Raw genomic sequence first — 16537 nt, 5'->3', positions numbered from 1 at the left:
AACGCTCTTGACTCCGGGCCACATATCTCCCGGGCGACGGGGGTACGAGTCTCACCTCGCGTCTCCTGTCTGTACCATTCCATTAATTATTATTATAAATGTTTAACTTCTTGGACGTAAAAATAATTTCCCAAGTATTGCCACGCATAAATAGAGGCATATGTGATCGTATCCCAATGTAATCAGGGTTTGGAATTATTCTGTTTTTACAATAATATGAAATATGAGATCTGTATGTAAAACATTTACATTTTACATTTTAGTCATTTAGCAGATGTTCTTATCCAGAGCAGCTTACAGTAAGTGCATTCATCTTAAGATAGCTAGGTAAGACAACCATATCACAGTCAAATATACAGGATATGAACATTCYATTCCAGCTAAACATTGGATATATAGTGTAATTAAAATAAAAAAATACTCATACACATCTAACATCTATGAATGAAAAATCTGAAAATATTAATATATTACACACGCATGAATAATCAAGAATGTTATCTTATGAAAGAACAGAAATGTGAATAATTGGTGGATATAGCGTTTCGGAAATAACTCTTGGATTTTCCTGCCATTGTAATCCTTGCGCGGGCCGGCTAAGTGTTTTTTGGGGGTCACGTAAGTCCAAACAGTGTAAAAAAATATATGAAAAAAATACTGTGACCCCAAGTATAGATTTGTAAAAAATTGCTTGGATGTTAACGTTAACTTGTGCTAGTTGGATGTACCTGTGCCAAAACTCTGTTATTTATCATCCTATGCCTAGTGAGCCAACATGTTTTGAGCAGACCTATATTTCTTAAGGATTGACCCTGAAATAGGAACCAAATGCAGGTAATACTTCATCTGGTGCTACCCCAACAATAGTTGTCCCTGACCATCGTTAAGAGTATGCCTCCTGATAACTCGTCGGTTGCTTCTTACTACATTAAGTAAGGCAATTTCTATAAAATGGTGGAGCAATGCCTCCCTAGTGGCGCAGTAGTCTAAGGCACTGCAACGAAGTGCTAGCTGTGCCACTAGAGATTCTGGGTTCGAGTCCAGGCTCTGTCGCAGCCAGCCGCGACCGGGAGACCCATGGGGCGGCGCACAATTGGCCCAGCGTTGTCCGGGTTAGGGGAGTGTTTGGACGGCAGGGATGTCCTTGTCCCATCGCGCACTAGCGACTCCTGTGGCGGGCCAGGTGCAGTGCACGCTGACACGGTCAACAGGTGTACAGTGTTTCCTCTGACACATTGGTGCGGCTGGCTTCTGGGTAAAATGGGCATTGTGTCAAGAAGCAGAGCGGTTTGGTTGGGTTGTGTTTCGGAAGACGCACGGCTCTCGACCTTCGCTCTCGACCTTCGCCTCGAGTCCGTACTGGAGTTGCAGCGATGAGACAAGACTGTAACTACCAATTGGATACCACAAAATTGTGGTGAAAACTGGGTGAAATAAAAATAAAATATAAATAAAGATGGTGGAGCAATGCCAGAGAACGTGTTTCATGAGGTTAAATCGATTTTTACCGGGTTAAACCATCACTGCAGTATAGAATCGCAATACATATTGAATTTTGATAGATATAGGATTGCAATACATATCGTATCGGCACATCAGTACGGTGATAATATCCTATTGTGAGGTACCTGGTAATTCCTAGCCCTAGTTAAGATGTTCGTGATGTGTATGCAGGAATAGAACCCACTGGAACCCACATTGATCAAACCTATCACCTTTATCTCAAGGCAACGTGAAGGTGCAGACGTGAAGGTTGAGAAAACGACATTGAGGTGGACTGAATTGGGTGTATCATTGTAGAGATATTGGCAGTCCCCCCCCMAAAAAAGTATTTTGTGAACTAACTCGCACTTTTCCTTTTCCCCCCCATACTGTAGTTATTCAAACGTGTTAACCCTCGCAAAGACCAAATCACCTCCTCTCTCCCCGACATACTCTCCAATTCGCCTACTGCCCTGACAGATCCACTGGCAACGCAATCGCCATTTAGGCAGGTAGGCAACAATTCCTCCTCGACACTGATTCTCAACACGGGTGCGTCCACAAGGGTTCGTCCTCCGTCCCCTCCTGTAGTTCGCTGACGACACAACAATAGTAGGCCTGAATAACAATCAGGCATTACAGGAGCATCATGGCAAAAACTGTAAGACAGGCCAATCATTTCTACCCTCAGACCATCAGGCTGCTGAACGGCCACCACTAGTCAGTTACCTGCTCCTACCTCCTACCCCCTCAACGGTCACTTACCGTCCCCCCAACTTACTTTTACTCTGCCCTCATACCAACGACATTCATAACTTGCAGTTGTTAATATGTATATATATAAACTCAGCAAAAAAAGAAACATCCCTTTTTCAGGACCCTGTCTTTCAAAGATAATTCGTAAAAATCCAAATAACTTCACATATTTTAATTGTAAAAGTTTTAAACACTGTTTCCCATGCTTGTTCAATGAACCATAAACAATTAATGAACATGCACCTGTGGAACAGTCATTAAGACACTAACAACTTACAGACAGTAGGCAATTAAGGTCACAGTTATGAAAACTTAGAACACTAAAGAGGCCTTTCTGCTAACTCTGAAAAACACCAGAAGAAAGATGCCAAGGGTCCCTGCTCATCTGCGTAAATGTGCCTTAGGCAGGACTGCAGATGTGGCCAGGACAATAAAGGCAGGTCCTCACCAGACATCACCGGCAACAACGTTGCCTATGGGCACAAACCCACCATCGCTGGACCAGACAGGACTGGCAAAAAGTGCTCTTCACTGACGAGTTGCGGTTTTGTCTCACCAGGGGTGATGGTCGGATTCGCGCTTATCATTGAAGGAATCAGCGTTACACCGAGGCCTGTACTCTGGAGCGGGATCGATTTGGAGGAGGGTCCGTCATGGTCTGGAGCGGTGTGTCACAGCATCATGGGGACTGAGCTTGTTGTCATTGCAGGTAATCTCAACTGTGTGYGTTACAGGGAAGACATCCTCCTCCCTCATGTGGTACCCTTCCTGCAGGCTCATCCTGACATGACCCTCCAGCATGACAATGCCACCAGCCATACTGCTCGTTCTGTGCGTGATTTCCTGCAAGACAGGAATGTCAGTGTTCTGCCATGGCCAGCGAAGAGTGCGGATCTCAGTCTCATTGAGCATGCCTGGGACCTGTTGGAGCAGAGGGTGAGGACTAGGGCCATTCCCCCCCAGAAATGTACGGGAACTTGCAGGTGCCTTGGTGGAAGAGTGGAGTAACATCTCACAGCATGAACTGGCAAATCTGGTGCAGTCCATGAGGAGGAGATGCACTGCAGTACTTAATGCAGCTGGTGGCCACACCAGATACAGACTGTTACTTTTAATTTTGACCCCCCCTTTGTTCAGGGACACATTATTCAATTTCTGTTAGTCGCACGTCTGTGGAACTTGTTCAGTTTATGTCTCAGTTGTTGAATCTTGTTATGTTCATACAAATATTTACACATGTTAAGTTTGCTGAAAATAAACGCAGTTGACAGTGAGAGAACGTTTATTTTTTCCCTGAGTTTATATATATATTTTTTAGAGTTTTTATTTCACTTGGTCCCCACACCACCTCAATGGTCATGCTGTTCCCCCTATGGTCATTCCCCCTCACCACTTCAACAGTCTTTACTCAGCCGCCACCCCAATGGAAATGTATTTATTCATCACTGCTACAGTTGTTATGATGTATATAGTGCTATTTCAATTTTTATTGTTTAATTACCATTTTCAATATTTTATTTCACTTTGTCCTGCATGTAAGATTTCAACTGTACCATGCAATCACACCTGCAACCCTGTTCATGTGACTTTGCTGATAGGTGGTTGTCCCACCTAGTTATCTTATGAGGAATGCACTTACTGTAAGTCGCTCTGCTAAATGACAAAAATGAAAATCAGGTCACAGTTTGCCGCAGTGTTATTTATTGGTGTGGAGTTATGTAGTGCCTTTCAGAGGTTAGCCTATATACTCTAGGTCAATGGAGGTTGCTGTGGATGTTTCATCATGGGGGTCAAAGGTGAGGGATCAGGCAGCACTCACAACAACACTGTGTTCGTGTCAGACCTAGGTTAATATACTATTTGAAATATTTAAAATGTACTTTAGCCTGTCTGGAGTGCCAGATGGATGGGGTTCGCACTCCTTGTAATTCTTCTATTCCATGGTGTCAGGCAAGCTCAATCAAGTCCAGATAAAGTATTTGAAATGATCTCAAACAGCATTTGAACCTAGGTCTGGTTGGTGTTGTTGTGGGGTCAAAGGTGAAGGGTCAGATAACAGTAACTCACTGGGCACTCCTGAAACCAGGCGTAGGGGTCGCAGCACACGGAAGGCCCGGAGGGCTTTGACGTCGAAGCCGCCCGACTTTCCCCCGTGGCCGTGGGCGGAGGGGTGGAGCGCTGCCGCCGCCGCCGCCGCCGCCGCGCCCGCCTCCGCTTCCTCCTTCGTCTCAACAGAGTCTTTGGTCAAAAGCTCCAGGACAACACTGAACAGCCTGTGGAGAAAAACCAGGGAAAACATGTTACAGGAAACACATCAGAAAGAGAATGTTACAGATCAAACATTCCAGGACTGAATTACGACAGAAAGAGAGAGAACATGTTAAAAGGACTGGAGCATTGGATCCGGGGCCCATATTCCTCTCGCAGAGTAGGAGTAGGAGTGCTGATCTAGGATCAGGTTCCCCATGTTCATGCAATCTTATTCATTGTGCTATAAAAGGCAAAACACAGTAGATCGGCAGTCCCACTCCGAGACTTTATAAATACGGGCCCAGACCAATACAATAGACTCTAAAGAAACGTACAGTTGGGCTGGTTAAAAAGTTTCCCTGCACTAATTATAATTTTTTGCCCGTGCTACAGATGGCAATATCGATCCGCTAATAATTTGTTTGCAAATGATTTTTCAGGGGGTGCTGCAGAACCCTCAGCACCCCTTCTTCCCGCGGGCTGTGGAGCTGAGAGAACATTTCGCAGTTTTAAAGCCAATTTCCTGCAATTCTATACATTTTGCCATGGCTAATGAAATGTTATTTTGCTCAAACATAATAACAAAATCAATATTGCTAAATTCATTGTTTTGGAATGTTCAATTCTCCCTGACTGTCTAGCTTTTGTTTCGGTGATTGTTAGTTCTCAAAGATTATATAAATATATATTAAAGGTCCATTACTTTTCTTTTCTTTTTTTCTTTTCAACACAACACACACCACACACACACACACACACCACACACACACACACACACACACACACACACCACACACAACACACACACCACACACACACACACACACACACAACACACACACCACACACACACACACACACACACACCACCACACACACCACACACACACACAACACACAGCAGGTAAAAACACAGTAGTGTTTATGGATGGAGTGAACAATGAACATCCTATTGTAAAAAAAAAAAAAGCAGACGTTTAGTTCCAGTCAGTTAGCCAGTCCTCACCTACTAGGCAGCAGTAGGCACTAAATGGGCTGAATGGAGTTGCCAGTAGAGGCCTGGAGGGCCGTAGAGGGCTTTACTTTAGGGCTACAAACACAGGCTGCTGCAGCAGCTGTAGCAAACTGATGTTGGACTGAATCAGAGTAGAAAAACCGACAGCCTCTCACTGAGGTGGTTGATGGCTCACTCATCAGTTCATATGAAAATAATACCATCAGAATAGAATACCAAATGTATATGCTGAGCCCCTTTTATTATACTGTAACTGTACTTTCTTGTAGAGTACTTTTAAAAAAGTCTGATAATGATGATAATGATGACAGATCCCAATGAAGCCATCATTTAATCTGACATCACATACACTATATATACAAAGGTATGTGTTCTCCCCTTCAAAAATGTGTGGCTATTTCAGCCACACCTGTTGCTGACGGGTGTATGAAATCGAGTACACTGCCAGGCAATCTCCATAGACAAACATTGGCAGTAGAATGGCCTTACTGAAGAGCTCAGCGACTTTCAACGTGGCACCGTCATAGGATGCCACCTCTCCAATAAATCTCCAACAAATTTCTGCCCTGCTAGAGCTGCCCCTTGGTCAACTGTAAGTGCTGTCTAGGAGCAACAACGGCTCAGCCGCGAAGTGGTAGGCCACACAAGCTCACAGAACAGGACAGCCGAGTACTGAAGCGCATCTGTCCTCGGTTGCAACACTCACTACCGAGTTCCAAACTGCCTCTGGAAGCAACGTCAGCACAAGATCTGTTTGTCGGGAGCTTCATGAAATGAGTTTCCATGGCCGAGTAGCCGCACACAAGCCTAAGATCACGTTGGCTGGAGTGGTGTAAAGCTCGCCGCCATTGGACTCTGGAGCAGTGGAAACGCGTTCTCTGGAGTGATGAATCACGCTTCCCCATCTGGCATTCTGACGGACGAATCTGGGTTTGGCAGTTGCCAGGAGAACGCTACCTGCCCAAAAGCATAGCGCCAACTGTAAAGTTTGGTGGAAGAGGAATAATGGCCTGGGGCTGTTTTTCATGGTTCGGGCTAGGACCCTTACTTCCAGTGAAGGGAAATCTTAACGCTACAGCATACAATGACATTCTAGACAATTCTACGCTTCCAACTTTGTGGCAACAGTTTCAGGAAGGCCATTTCCTGTTTCATCATGACAATTCCCCCATGCACAAAGCGAGGTCCATACAGAAATGGTTTGTCGAGACCGGTGTGGAAGAACTAGACTGGGCTGCACAGAGCCCTGACCTCAACCCCATCGAACACCTTCGGGATGAATTCAAATGCCGACTGCGAGCCAGGCCTAATCGCCCAACATCAGTGCCCGATGCTCTTGTAGCTAACTGGATGCAAGTCCCGGCAGCAGTGTTCCAACATCTAGTGGAAAGCCTTCCCAGAAGAGTGGAGGCTGCTATGGCAGCAAAGAGGAGGACCAACTCCATATTAATGCCCATGATTTTGGAAGGAGATGTGCGTCGAGCAGATGTCCACATACTTTTGGTCATGTAGTGTAGTTTGTGCAGTCATTTGGCCTGCGTGCAGTACTTTAGTGTGTCCAGTTCAGTTGTGAGGATATTGACACGTCTATATTTGGATATCGACAGGGGTTATCTTAGTGTGCCGTTTCTATGATGATTTCGATGCGTGTGCTGTAGTCAGTCAGTCAGTCAGTCATCCTAGCAGGATGCATCTCTCTGCATCGGACTGCATGACAGATCAACCCACATGCCGCATACAGACACAGATCTGACCTAGCTACCCACTGGACTGTGTGTGTATTAGAGGAGAGAGGGAGGGAGGGAGAGAGTGGGAGGCAGGGAAGGAGGGAGCGGAGAGGAGAGAGATAGGGGATAGGGAAGGGATGAGGGAGAGAGATAGGGAGATAGGGAGGGATAGAGGGAGGAGATGATAGGGATAGAGGGAGAGAGATAGGGAGATAGGAAGGGAGGGAGAGCGAATAGGGAGATAGGGAGTGAGATAGAGGAGAGGGAGAGAGATAGGCAGATAGGGAGGGAGATAGAGGAGAGGAAGAGAGGAGGGTGGGAGAGGAAGAGAAAGCTAAAGAGGAGGAAAGGAGAAAGAGAGAGAGAGAGAGGAAAGGAAGAGAAAGATAGAGAAAGAAAGAGGAGAAGGAGAGGGATAATATGGAATGAGAGAGAAAGGGAAGTGAGGGTGGGAGAGAAGCGATGGAACATGGCGAGATGGTGAGTCACTCCAGCGGTGGTAAAGTTGTGATTTATCCTCCATGTCTTTTCTGGGTCATATACTGTAAGTGGATGAGGGTCCGTCCATATTAGTACTGGGCCACCGACAGTGGACACGTCCGGAATGGCACCCTTTTCCCTATATAAGAGTGTACTACTTTTGACCAGGGCCCGGGTCAAAGGTAGTGCACAGTATAGGGAATAGGGTGCTATTTGGGAATGAACCAACTCAGTCCAACTCAACCAATGTCACAAACAAGTACACAGTCAGGCTCAAATGAGGAGCTGCAGTTCAAATTCAAAACCTAAACTGAAACACAARAAAAGCCCTGGGCCTGTATTCATAAAGCTTCTCAGTGTCTGAGCATAAGTACTGTTCTCGGGTCAGATTTGACTTGTAAATTATAATGAATGGACAGGCGGGACCTGATCCTAGATCAGCACTCCTACTCCGAGACTATTTAATGAAGTACTTCACCACACAATCAGAACTGAGGAAGTCCATACTATCGAAAATGGCTTTAGCCCTTCAGATGAAYTCCAGTTGAAYGAGCGGCTGGAGAGTAAGGAAGATTGGAGATACCTACCCGACAACGACGATGACAAAATCCAGCATGTTCCATCCGTTTCTCACATACGCATTCTGGTGCGCCACTAAACCGTAGGCGATAATCTTCAGAAAGGTTTCGATAGTGAAAATGACGAGGAAGACATGTTCTACCGTTTCCTGCAGAGAGAGAGAGAGAGAGAGGGAGGGAGAGAGAGGAAAATAAAACAATAGATCGTTATGGGCGTTGGGCCGTACTAATGATTTATTATACAGTAGTGACCATTCATATAGAATTAGAATATTTACACAACACACACACACACACACACAAACACAACACACACACACACACAACAACACCACACACACACACACACACACACAACACACACACACACACACACACACAACACACACGCCTCTCAGCAACCGGTGTTGCCCTGTCTCTAGCCTGCCACAGGGGGAATGCTCAGAGGGGTTGGGTTAAATGCGGAAGACACATTTCCAGTTGAATGCATCCAGTTTCTCCACTCAGCAGCCTCCTGTTGTATACGAAGCATGAGTGGGGTCAAAGTGTGACTCAGCTGTTCAGGACACTCCCAGGACGTCCCCAGAGACATGTGACAGGTGAGAGGGCTGGGCTGGGCCCCTTTCACCTTCCTCCCTCCCTCCTCCCTCCTCCCTCCGCTCCTCCCTCCTCCCTCCTCCCTTCCCTCCCTCCCTCCTCCCTCGCCTCCCTCCCTCACCTCCCTCCCGGCATCCATTCATTATAGACGAGGCACAGCAGCCACCTTAACACCCAGCATGCAGTGTATACAGTATGGACACAGAATAGAGTCTGCCTGCCTGTCTGTCTGTCTTTCGCTGTTTTCAAAGCCATAACCAAATTGTGTGCTAGCTAGCTTGGTTTCATCCGCTGCTTTCTAACGACCCATATCATATCTATTGTTAACTATTCTAAAGTCAGGGGTCCTGCTAGGTTCTGCTGACTAGAGGCAGTGTTCAGAGAGTGAACGTTAAACACAGCCATTTAACTCTTCACAAGCTGGACCCCTGACTCCATTCACACACACACTCTCTCTCTCTCTCTCTCTCTCTCTCTCTCTCTCTCTCTCTCTCTCTCTCACTCTCTCTCTCTCTCACTCCTCCCGACTCCCGAGGGAGTCCTTAATCCCAGTGCTTTGTAGACACCATACAGAGTATTCTGGGCTGCAGGGCTCGTTTTGCCAACAGTTTATTGCCAATTGAGTGAAGCACTTAGCCCAGTGAAAGAGACACGGGCCCCTTTGTTACCACTGTAAAAGGTTGAGCGAGGCTTTCGGCCTACCACTGCCATTCTATTGAGAGACAGAGAGAGCTAGGCAGCGATAGAGAGATAGCGGCAGAGCGGGACAGAGAGAGAGCGGCAGAGACAGAGAGATAGGAGCAGAGTGGGACAGAGAGAGCGAGGCAGAGATAGAGAAATAGGGGCAGAGCGGGACAGAGAGAGAGAGGCAGAGATAGAGATAGGGGCAAAGCGGGACAGAGAGAGAGAGGCAGCGATAGAGAGATAGGGGCAGAGCGGGACAGAGAGAGAGAGGCAGAGGTAGAGAGATAGGGGCAGAGCGGGACAGAAAGAGAGTGTGGTTCAGAGGGAGACAGAGAGACAGAGAGAGAAAGAGAGAGTGGGATAGAGAGAGTGGTATGGAGAGAGAGAGCGAGAGAGAGAGAGAGAGAGAGAGGGGCTTCTCAGTCATGTTGAGACTGGTCTACCACTATTGCTTTAATGTATTGTTATAAATATTGTTGTTGTAGTTACTGTTAATGGTAATCCCATTTCCACTACTACTATTAGTATTGATTCCTTATTGCTGTTGGTCCCACCATTTTGTGTTATATGTATACTTTGACAATGTAAGTAATTTAACTTGCCATTTCAATAAAGTGTACTGAATTTCACTGAGAGAGAGAGAGGTGGGGGTGAGATAGAGAGAGAACGAGAGAGAGAGGTGGGGGGTGAGATAGAGAGAGAACTAGAGAGAGAGATAGAGTCTCTCTGTCTTTCTCTCTCTCCTCGTCTTCTCTCATCTTTCTCTCTCTCTCTCTGTTCTCTCCTCTCTCTCTTCTCTCTCTCTCCCCGCTTCTTTACTTCCTCTCTGTCCTCTTTCATACCATACACTCATCTCTCTTTTATACGCATCTCTTTCCTCTCCCCCCCCCCCTCGCCCCCCCCCCCCCCCCCGCCCCCCCCCCCCCCCCCCCCCCCCCCCCCCCCCCCCCCCCCCCCCCCCCCCCCCCCCCCCCCCCCCCCCCCCCCCCCCCCCCCCCCCCCCCCCCCCCCCCGCCCCCCCCCCCCCCCCCCCCCCCCCCGCTTTACATTCTCTCTTACACTCTCTCTTCCCTCTCTCTCCCCCTCTCTCCCTCTCTCTCTCGCCCTCTTCTCTCTCATCCTCTCTCTCAGGCTTGGAATGGCATATTTTTTATAATGGCAAGGTTCAGCCTTCAACCAATATATTTAAAAGGGAACAATGCTGTTGATTCAATAACAGCAAGTCTTTCCTAAAATTTATGTACTGTAGCAATTCAGAATGCCGCTTTAATCAAATATTTTTTGTTTTTACACAATATGCTGGGGGAGAGTTTGTTAACAGTCCTGTTAAAAGAATCTCATGTCAACAGGATATTCGTTTCCTTGAATTTTCTGTGGACGGGCAGATATAAGTGGGGAGAACAAGGTATTTTTGATAACCTGCGATTTTGCGATTTCCTAGCTTTAAAAGCATGTAGAGGTCTGTAAATTTTTATCATAGGTTACACTTCAAACTGTGGAGAACGGAATCTTAAAACAAAATCCGAAAATCACATTGTAATTATTTAAGTAATTATTAGCATTTTATTTGCATGACATAAGTATTGTGATCATCAGAAAGCCGAACCTTAATATTTGGTACAGATCGTTTTGTTTGGCAATTACAGAGATCATCCGGTTTCCTGTAGTTCTTGAACCAGGTTTTGCACACAGGTGCTCTGCAGCAGGGATTTTTGGCTCACATCCTCCTACAGACCTTCTGCAGATCTTCAGGTTTCGGGGTGTCGCTGGGCAATACGACTTTTCAGCTCCCTCCACAAAGATTTTCTCTTTGGGTTCAGGTCTGGAGACTGACAGGCCATCCAGGACCTTGAGAGCTTCTTACGGAGCACCTCTGTAGTTGCCATGGGCTGTGTGTTTCGCTGTCCGTTTTGTCATGCTGGAAGACCCAGCACGACCCTCTTACTGCTCTTACTGAGGGAAGGAGTGTTTTGTTGGCAAGATCTCGCGATACGTGGCCGCGATCCATCTCCCTCAATACGGTGGCAGTCGTTCTGTCCTTTGCAGAAAGCAATCCCCAAGCATGATGTTTCCACCTCCATGCTTCACGGTTGGGATGGTGTTCTTGGGGTTGTCTCATTCCTTTTCTTCTCACAGTGTACGGCGTAGTGGAGTTTCGACCAAAAAGCTCTCGTTTTGAATCATCAGACCACATGACTCTCCCATTCCTCCTCTGGACATCAGATGGTCAATTCGCGCAACTAGACGGCGCTGGACATGCGGCCTGCTTGAGCAGGCGGGGACTTGTGTGGCTGCAGGATTTTTAATACCATGACGGCGTAGTGGTGTTACTAATGGTTTTCTTTGAGACTGTGGGTCCCGCTCTCTTCCGTCATTGACCAGGTCCTGCGTGTGTTCTGGCTGATCCTGCACCTCGCTCATGATCATTGATGCCCACGAGGTGAGATCTTTGCATGGAGCCCAGACGAGGTGGCTTGACCATCATATTGAACTCTTATTTTCTTCTATTTTCTAATAATTGCCGCCAACAGTTGTTGCTCTCACAAGCTGTTGCCTATTTGTCCTGTAAAGCCCATCCAGCCTTGTGCAGGTCTAGCATTTTATCCTGATAGTCCTTTTAACAGCATTCTCTGGTCTTGGGGCCATGGGTGGAGAGGTTGGAGTCTGTTTGATGAAGTGTGTGCGGTTGTCTTTTATACAGGTATACGAGTTCAAACAGTGCAGTTAATACAGGTAAATTGAGTGAAGAGGAACCAGGAGGGCTTCCTTAAGAAAAACTAACAGGTCTGTGAGAGCGGATCTCTTACTGGTTGGTAGGTGATCAAGATACTTTATGTCATGCATAAAATGCAAATGAATTACTTAAAAATCATACAATGTGATTTTCTGGATTTTTGTTTTAGATTCGTCTCTCACAGTTGAAGTTGTACCTATGATAAAAATTACAGACCTCTACATGCTTTGTAAGTAGGAAAACCTCGCAAAATCGGCAGTGTATCAAATACTTGTTCTCCCACTGTATGTGGCATATGGCAATTCATTTGATTGTTCTAGCCTGATTCATTCATTTCTTTTCTGTTTTCTCAGGTACTCTGCGTCATCTCTAATCTTTGTTTCTAAACTTTTTATTTTCTTTTGTCTCTACCTCAGTCCCTGACTGCCTCCCCCCATTCCACCGCTCTCTCTCTCTTCTCGCTCTGATCTTTGTCTATCTCTTCTCTAGTTCTCTCTTCTATCTCACCCCCACCTCTTTCTCGTTTCTCTCTCTATCTCACCCCACCTCTCTCTCTCTAGCTGAAATTCAGCTACACTTTATTGAAATGGGAAGTAAATTACTTACATTGTCAAAGTATACATATAACACAAAATGGTGGGACCAACAGCAATAAGGAATCAATACTAATAGTAGTAGTGGAATGGGATTACTCCGATTAACAGTAACTACAAACAACAATATTCTATACATACATTAACGCAATAGTGGTAGAACAGGTCTCACATGACTGAGAAGCCCTCTCCTCTCTCTTCTCTCTCTCCGCTCTCTCTCTCCTACCACTCTCTCTATCCCCACTCTCTCTTTCTCTCTCTGTCTCTCTGTCTCCTCTGAACCACACTCTCTTTCTGTCCGCTCTGCCCTATCTCTCTAACCTCTGCCTCTCTCTCTCTGTCCCGCTCTGCCCTATCTCTTCATCGCTGCCTCTCTCCTCTCTCTGTTCCCGCTTTTGCCCCTATCTCTATCTCTGCCTCTCTCTCTCTGTCCGAGTCTGCCCCTATTTCTCTATCTCTGCCTCGCTCTCTCTGTCCCACTCTGCTCCTGCTCTGCTCTCTTGTCTCTTGCGTCTCTCTGCCGCTCTGGTATCTCTCTATCGCTGCCTAGCTCTCTTCTGTCCTCTCAATAGAATGGCAGTGGTAGGCCCGAAAGCCTCGCTCAACCTTTTCCAGTGGTACAAAGGGGCCCGTGTCTCTTTCACTGGGCTAAGTGCTTCATCATTGCGCATATAAATGTTGCAAAACGAGCCTGCAGCCCAGAATACTCTGTATGGTGGTCTACCAAAGCACTGGGATTAAGGACCCTCGGAGTCCGGGAGGGTGAGAAGAGAGAGAGAGTAAGTGGAGAGAGAGAGAGAGAGAGAGAGAGAAGAGAGAGAGAGAGAGAGAGAGAGAGATGGTTGTGTGATGGAGTCAGGGGTCCAGCTTGTGAAGAGTAAATGGTGTGTTGTAACGTTCACTTTCTGAATCACTGCCTTAGTCAGCAGAACTAGCACGGACCCCGTTTATTTAGAATAGTTACATAGATATGATATGCGGTCGTTAGAAAAGAAGCGGATGAAACCAAGCTAAGCTAGAACACAATTTGGGTTATGGAGCTTTTTGAAAAAGGCGAAAGTACAGACAGACAGGCAGGCAAGACTCTATTCTGTGGTCCATACTGTATGACCCACTGCATTGTGGGTTTAAAGGTGCTGCTGTTGCCTCGTCTATAATGAGTGGCATGCGGAGGGGGGTATGGGAGGGGAGGAGAGGGAGGGACGGGAGGAGGAGGGAGGGGGGAGGAGGGAGGAGGGAGGGAGGAGGGAGGAGGGGGGAGGGAAGGTGAACCGGGGTCACGGCCCAGCCCTCTCACCTGTTCACATGTCTCGGGGCGCGTCCTGGGAGTGTCCTGGAACAGCTGAGTCACACTTTGACCGCACTCATGGCTTACTTGTACTACAACAGGAGGCTGCTGAGTGGAGAAACTGATGGCATTCAACTGAAATGGTGTCTTCCGCATTTAACCCTAACCCTCTGACATTCCCCCTGTGGCAGGCTAGAGACAGGGCAACACCGGTTGCCGTGAGAACGTGCGTGTGTGTGTGGTGTGGGTCGTGTGTGTCGTGTGTGTGTGTGTGTGTGTGTGTGGTGTGGTGGTTGTTGTGTGTGTGTTGTGTGTGTGTGTGTGTGTGTGTGTGTGTGGTGTGTGTTGTGTGAAAATATTCTAATATTCTAATATGATGGGTCACTACTGTATAATAATCATTAGTACGGCCCAACAGCCAAATAACGATCTATTGTTTTATTTTTGTCCTCTCTCTCCCTCCCTCTCTCTCTCTCTTCTCCTCTTCAGGAAACGGTTACGAACATGTCTTCCTCGTCATTGTTCCACTATCGAACCTTTCTGAAGATTTCGGCCTACGGTTTAGTGGCGCAGTCCAGAATGCGTATGTGAGAAACGGGATGAAACATGCTGGATTTTTGTCATGTCGTTGTGGGTAGGTATCTCCATCTTCCTTACTCTCCAGCCCGGCTTCATTACTGGCGTTCCTCTGAGGGCTAAGCATTTTCGTAGTATGGATTCTCAGTTCTGATTGTGTGGTTGAGTACTTCATTAAATAGTTCGTTGCTGGAGTGCTGATCTAGGATCAGTGTCGCCTGTTCATTCATTCTATTTACAAGTCAAGAATTGACGCGAGACCAGTCACTTCTGCTCCAGACCTGGAGCTTTATGAATACAGGGCAGGGCCTTGTTTTGTGTTTCAGTTAGGGTTTTTGAATTTGAACTGCAGCTCCTCATTTGAGCCTGACTGTGTTACTTGTTTGTGACATTGGTTGAGTTGACTGTAGTTGGTTCATTCCAAAATAGCCCTTTGCTATACTGTGCACTACTTTGACCGGGTCCTGGTCAAAGTAGTACACTCTTATATCGGCGCAGGGTGCATTTCCGGACGTGTCACTGTCGGTGGCCAAGTTATAATATGGACGGACCTCATCCCTTACGTATAATGGACCGCGCAGAACAGACATGGCAGGATAAATCAAACTTTACCACGTGGGAGTGATCACGCATCTCGATGTTCATCGCTTCTCTCCGCCCTCATTCCTTTCTCTTTGCATTCCATATTATCCTCTCCTTCTCTCTTTCTTTCTCTATCTTTCTCTTCCTTTCCTCTCTCTCTCTCTCTTTCTCCTTTCTCCTCTTCTAGCTTTCCTCTTCTCTCCCAGCCCTCCTTCTTCCTCTCCTCTATCTCCTCCCTATCTGCTATCTCTCTCCCTCTCTTATCTCACTCCCTATCTCTCCCTATTCGCCTCCTCCTTCTATCTCCTATCTCTCTCCTCTTATCCCTATTTTCTCTCTCTTCCCTGCCTATCTCCCTATCTCTCTCCTTATCCCTCCCTATCTCCTATCTCTCTCTCCCTTCTCTCTTCCTCCTTCCCTGCTCCGCACTCTTCTCCCTCCCTCTCCTCTCTCCTCTAATACCACACAAGTCCAGTGGGTAGCTAGGTAGATCTGTGTCTGTATGCGGCATGTGGGTTGACTCTGTCATGCGTCGTGCAGGAGAGATGCATCCTGTAGGATGACTGACTGACTGACTGACTAGCAACGCATCGAATCATTCAATAGCACGGCAACTAAGATTAACCCTGTCGATTTCCAATATAGATCGTGTCAATATCCTCCAACTGAAACTAGGGACACTAAAGTATGGCACGCAGGCCATAATGACTGCCAAACTACACTACATGACCAAAGTATGGTGCCATCTGCTCGCGCATTTCCTTCACAAAATCATGGCATTAATATGGAGTTTGGTCTTCTCCTTTTGCTGCATAGCAGCCTCCACTCTTCTGGGAAGGCTTTCACTAGATGTTGGAACACTGTGCCGGGGTTGCATCCAGTTAGCTACAAGAGGATCGGGCACTGATGGTTGGGCGATTAGGCCTGGTTCGGCAGTCGGATTTGAATTTCAATCCGAAGGTGTTTCGAATGGGGTTTGGAGGTAGGGCTTGTGCAGCCAGTTAGTTTTTCCCAGGGTCTGTTACAAACCATTTCTGTATGGACCTCGCTTTGTGCTGGGGGAATGTTCATGATGCACAGGAAATGGCTTTGAAACTGTTGCCCCATTAGTTGGAAGCGTAGATTGTCTAGATGTCATTGTATGCTGTAGCGTTAAGATTTCCCTTCACTGGAAGTAAGGGTCCTAGCGAACCAT

The 16537-nt window shown here is 46.8% G+C and overlaps 1 protein-coding gene across 1 annotated transcript in view; it reads right to left on the bottom strand.

The window, feature by feature from the left end:
• The window catches only part of LOC111962116 (voltage-dependent L-type calcium channel subunit alpha-1D-like), a 128642-nt gene that overhangs the window by 67995 nt on the left and 44110 nt on the right, over window positions 1-16537 (bottom strand). The window contains exons 4-5 of the mRNA XM_070442331.1: window positions 8298-8437; window positions 4306-4511 (exon numbers count right to left, since the gene is read on the bottom strand). Coding sequence (XP_070298432.1) covers window positions 4306-4511; window positions 8298-8437 — 346 coding nt within the window. The remainder of the gene's footprint in view (window positions 1-4305; window positions 4512-8297; window positions 8438-16537) is intronic.

This window comes from Salvelinus sp. IW2-2015, linkage group LG1 (assembly GCF_002910315.2).
Source record: "Salvelinus sp. IW2-2015 linkage group LG1, ASM291031v2, whole genome shotgun sequence".
Lineage (NCBI taxonomy): Eukaryota > Metazoa > Chordata > Actinopteri > Salmoniformes > Salmonidae > Salvelinus > Salvelinus sp. IW2-2015.
The sequence above is the reverse complement of the archived record's forward strand: the minus strand, read 5'-3'. Positions and strand labels throughout refer to the sequence as shown.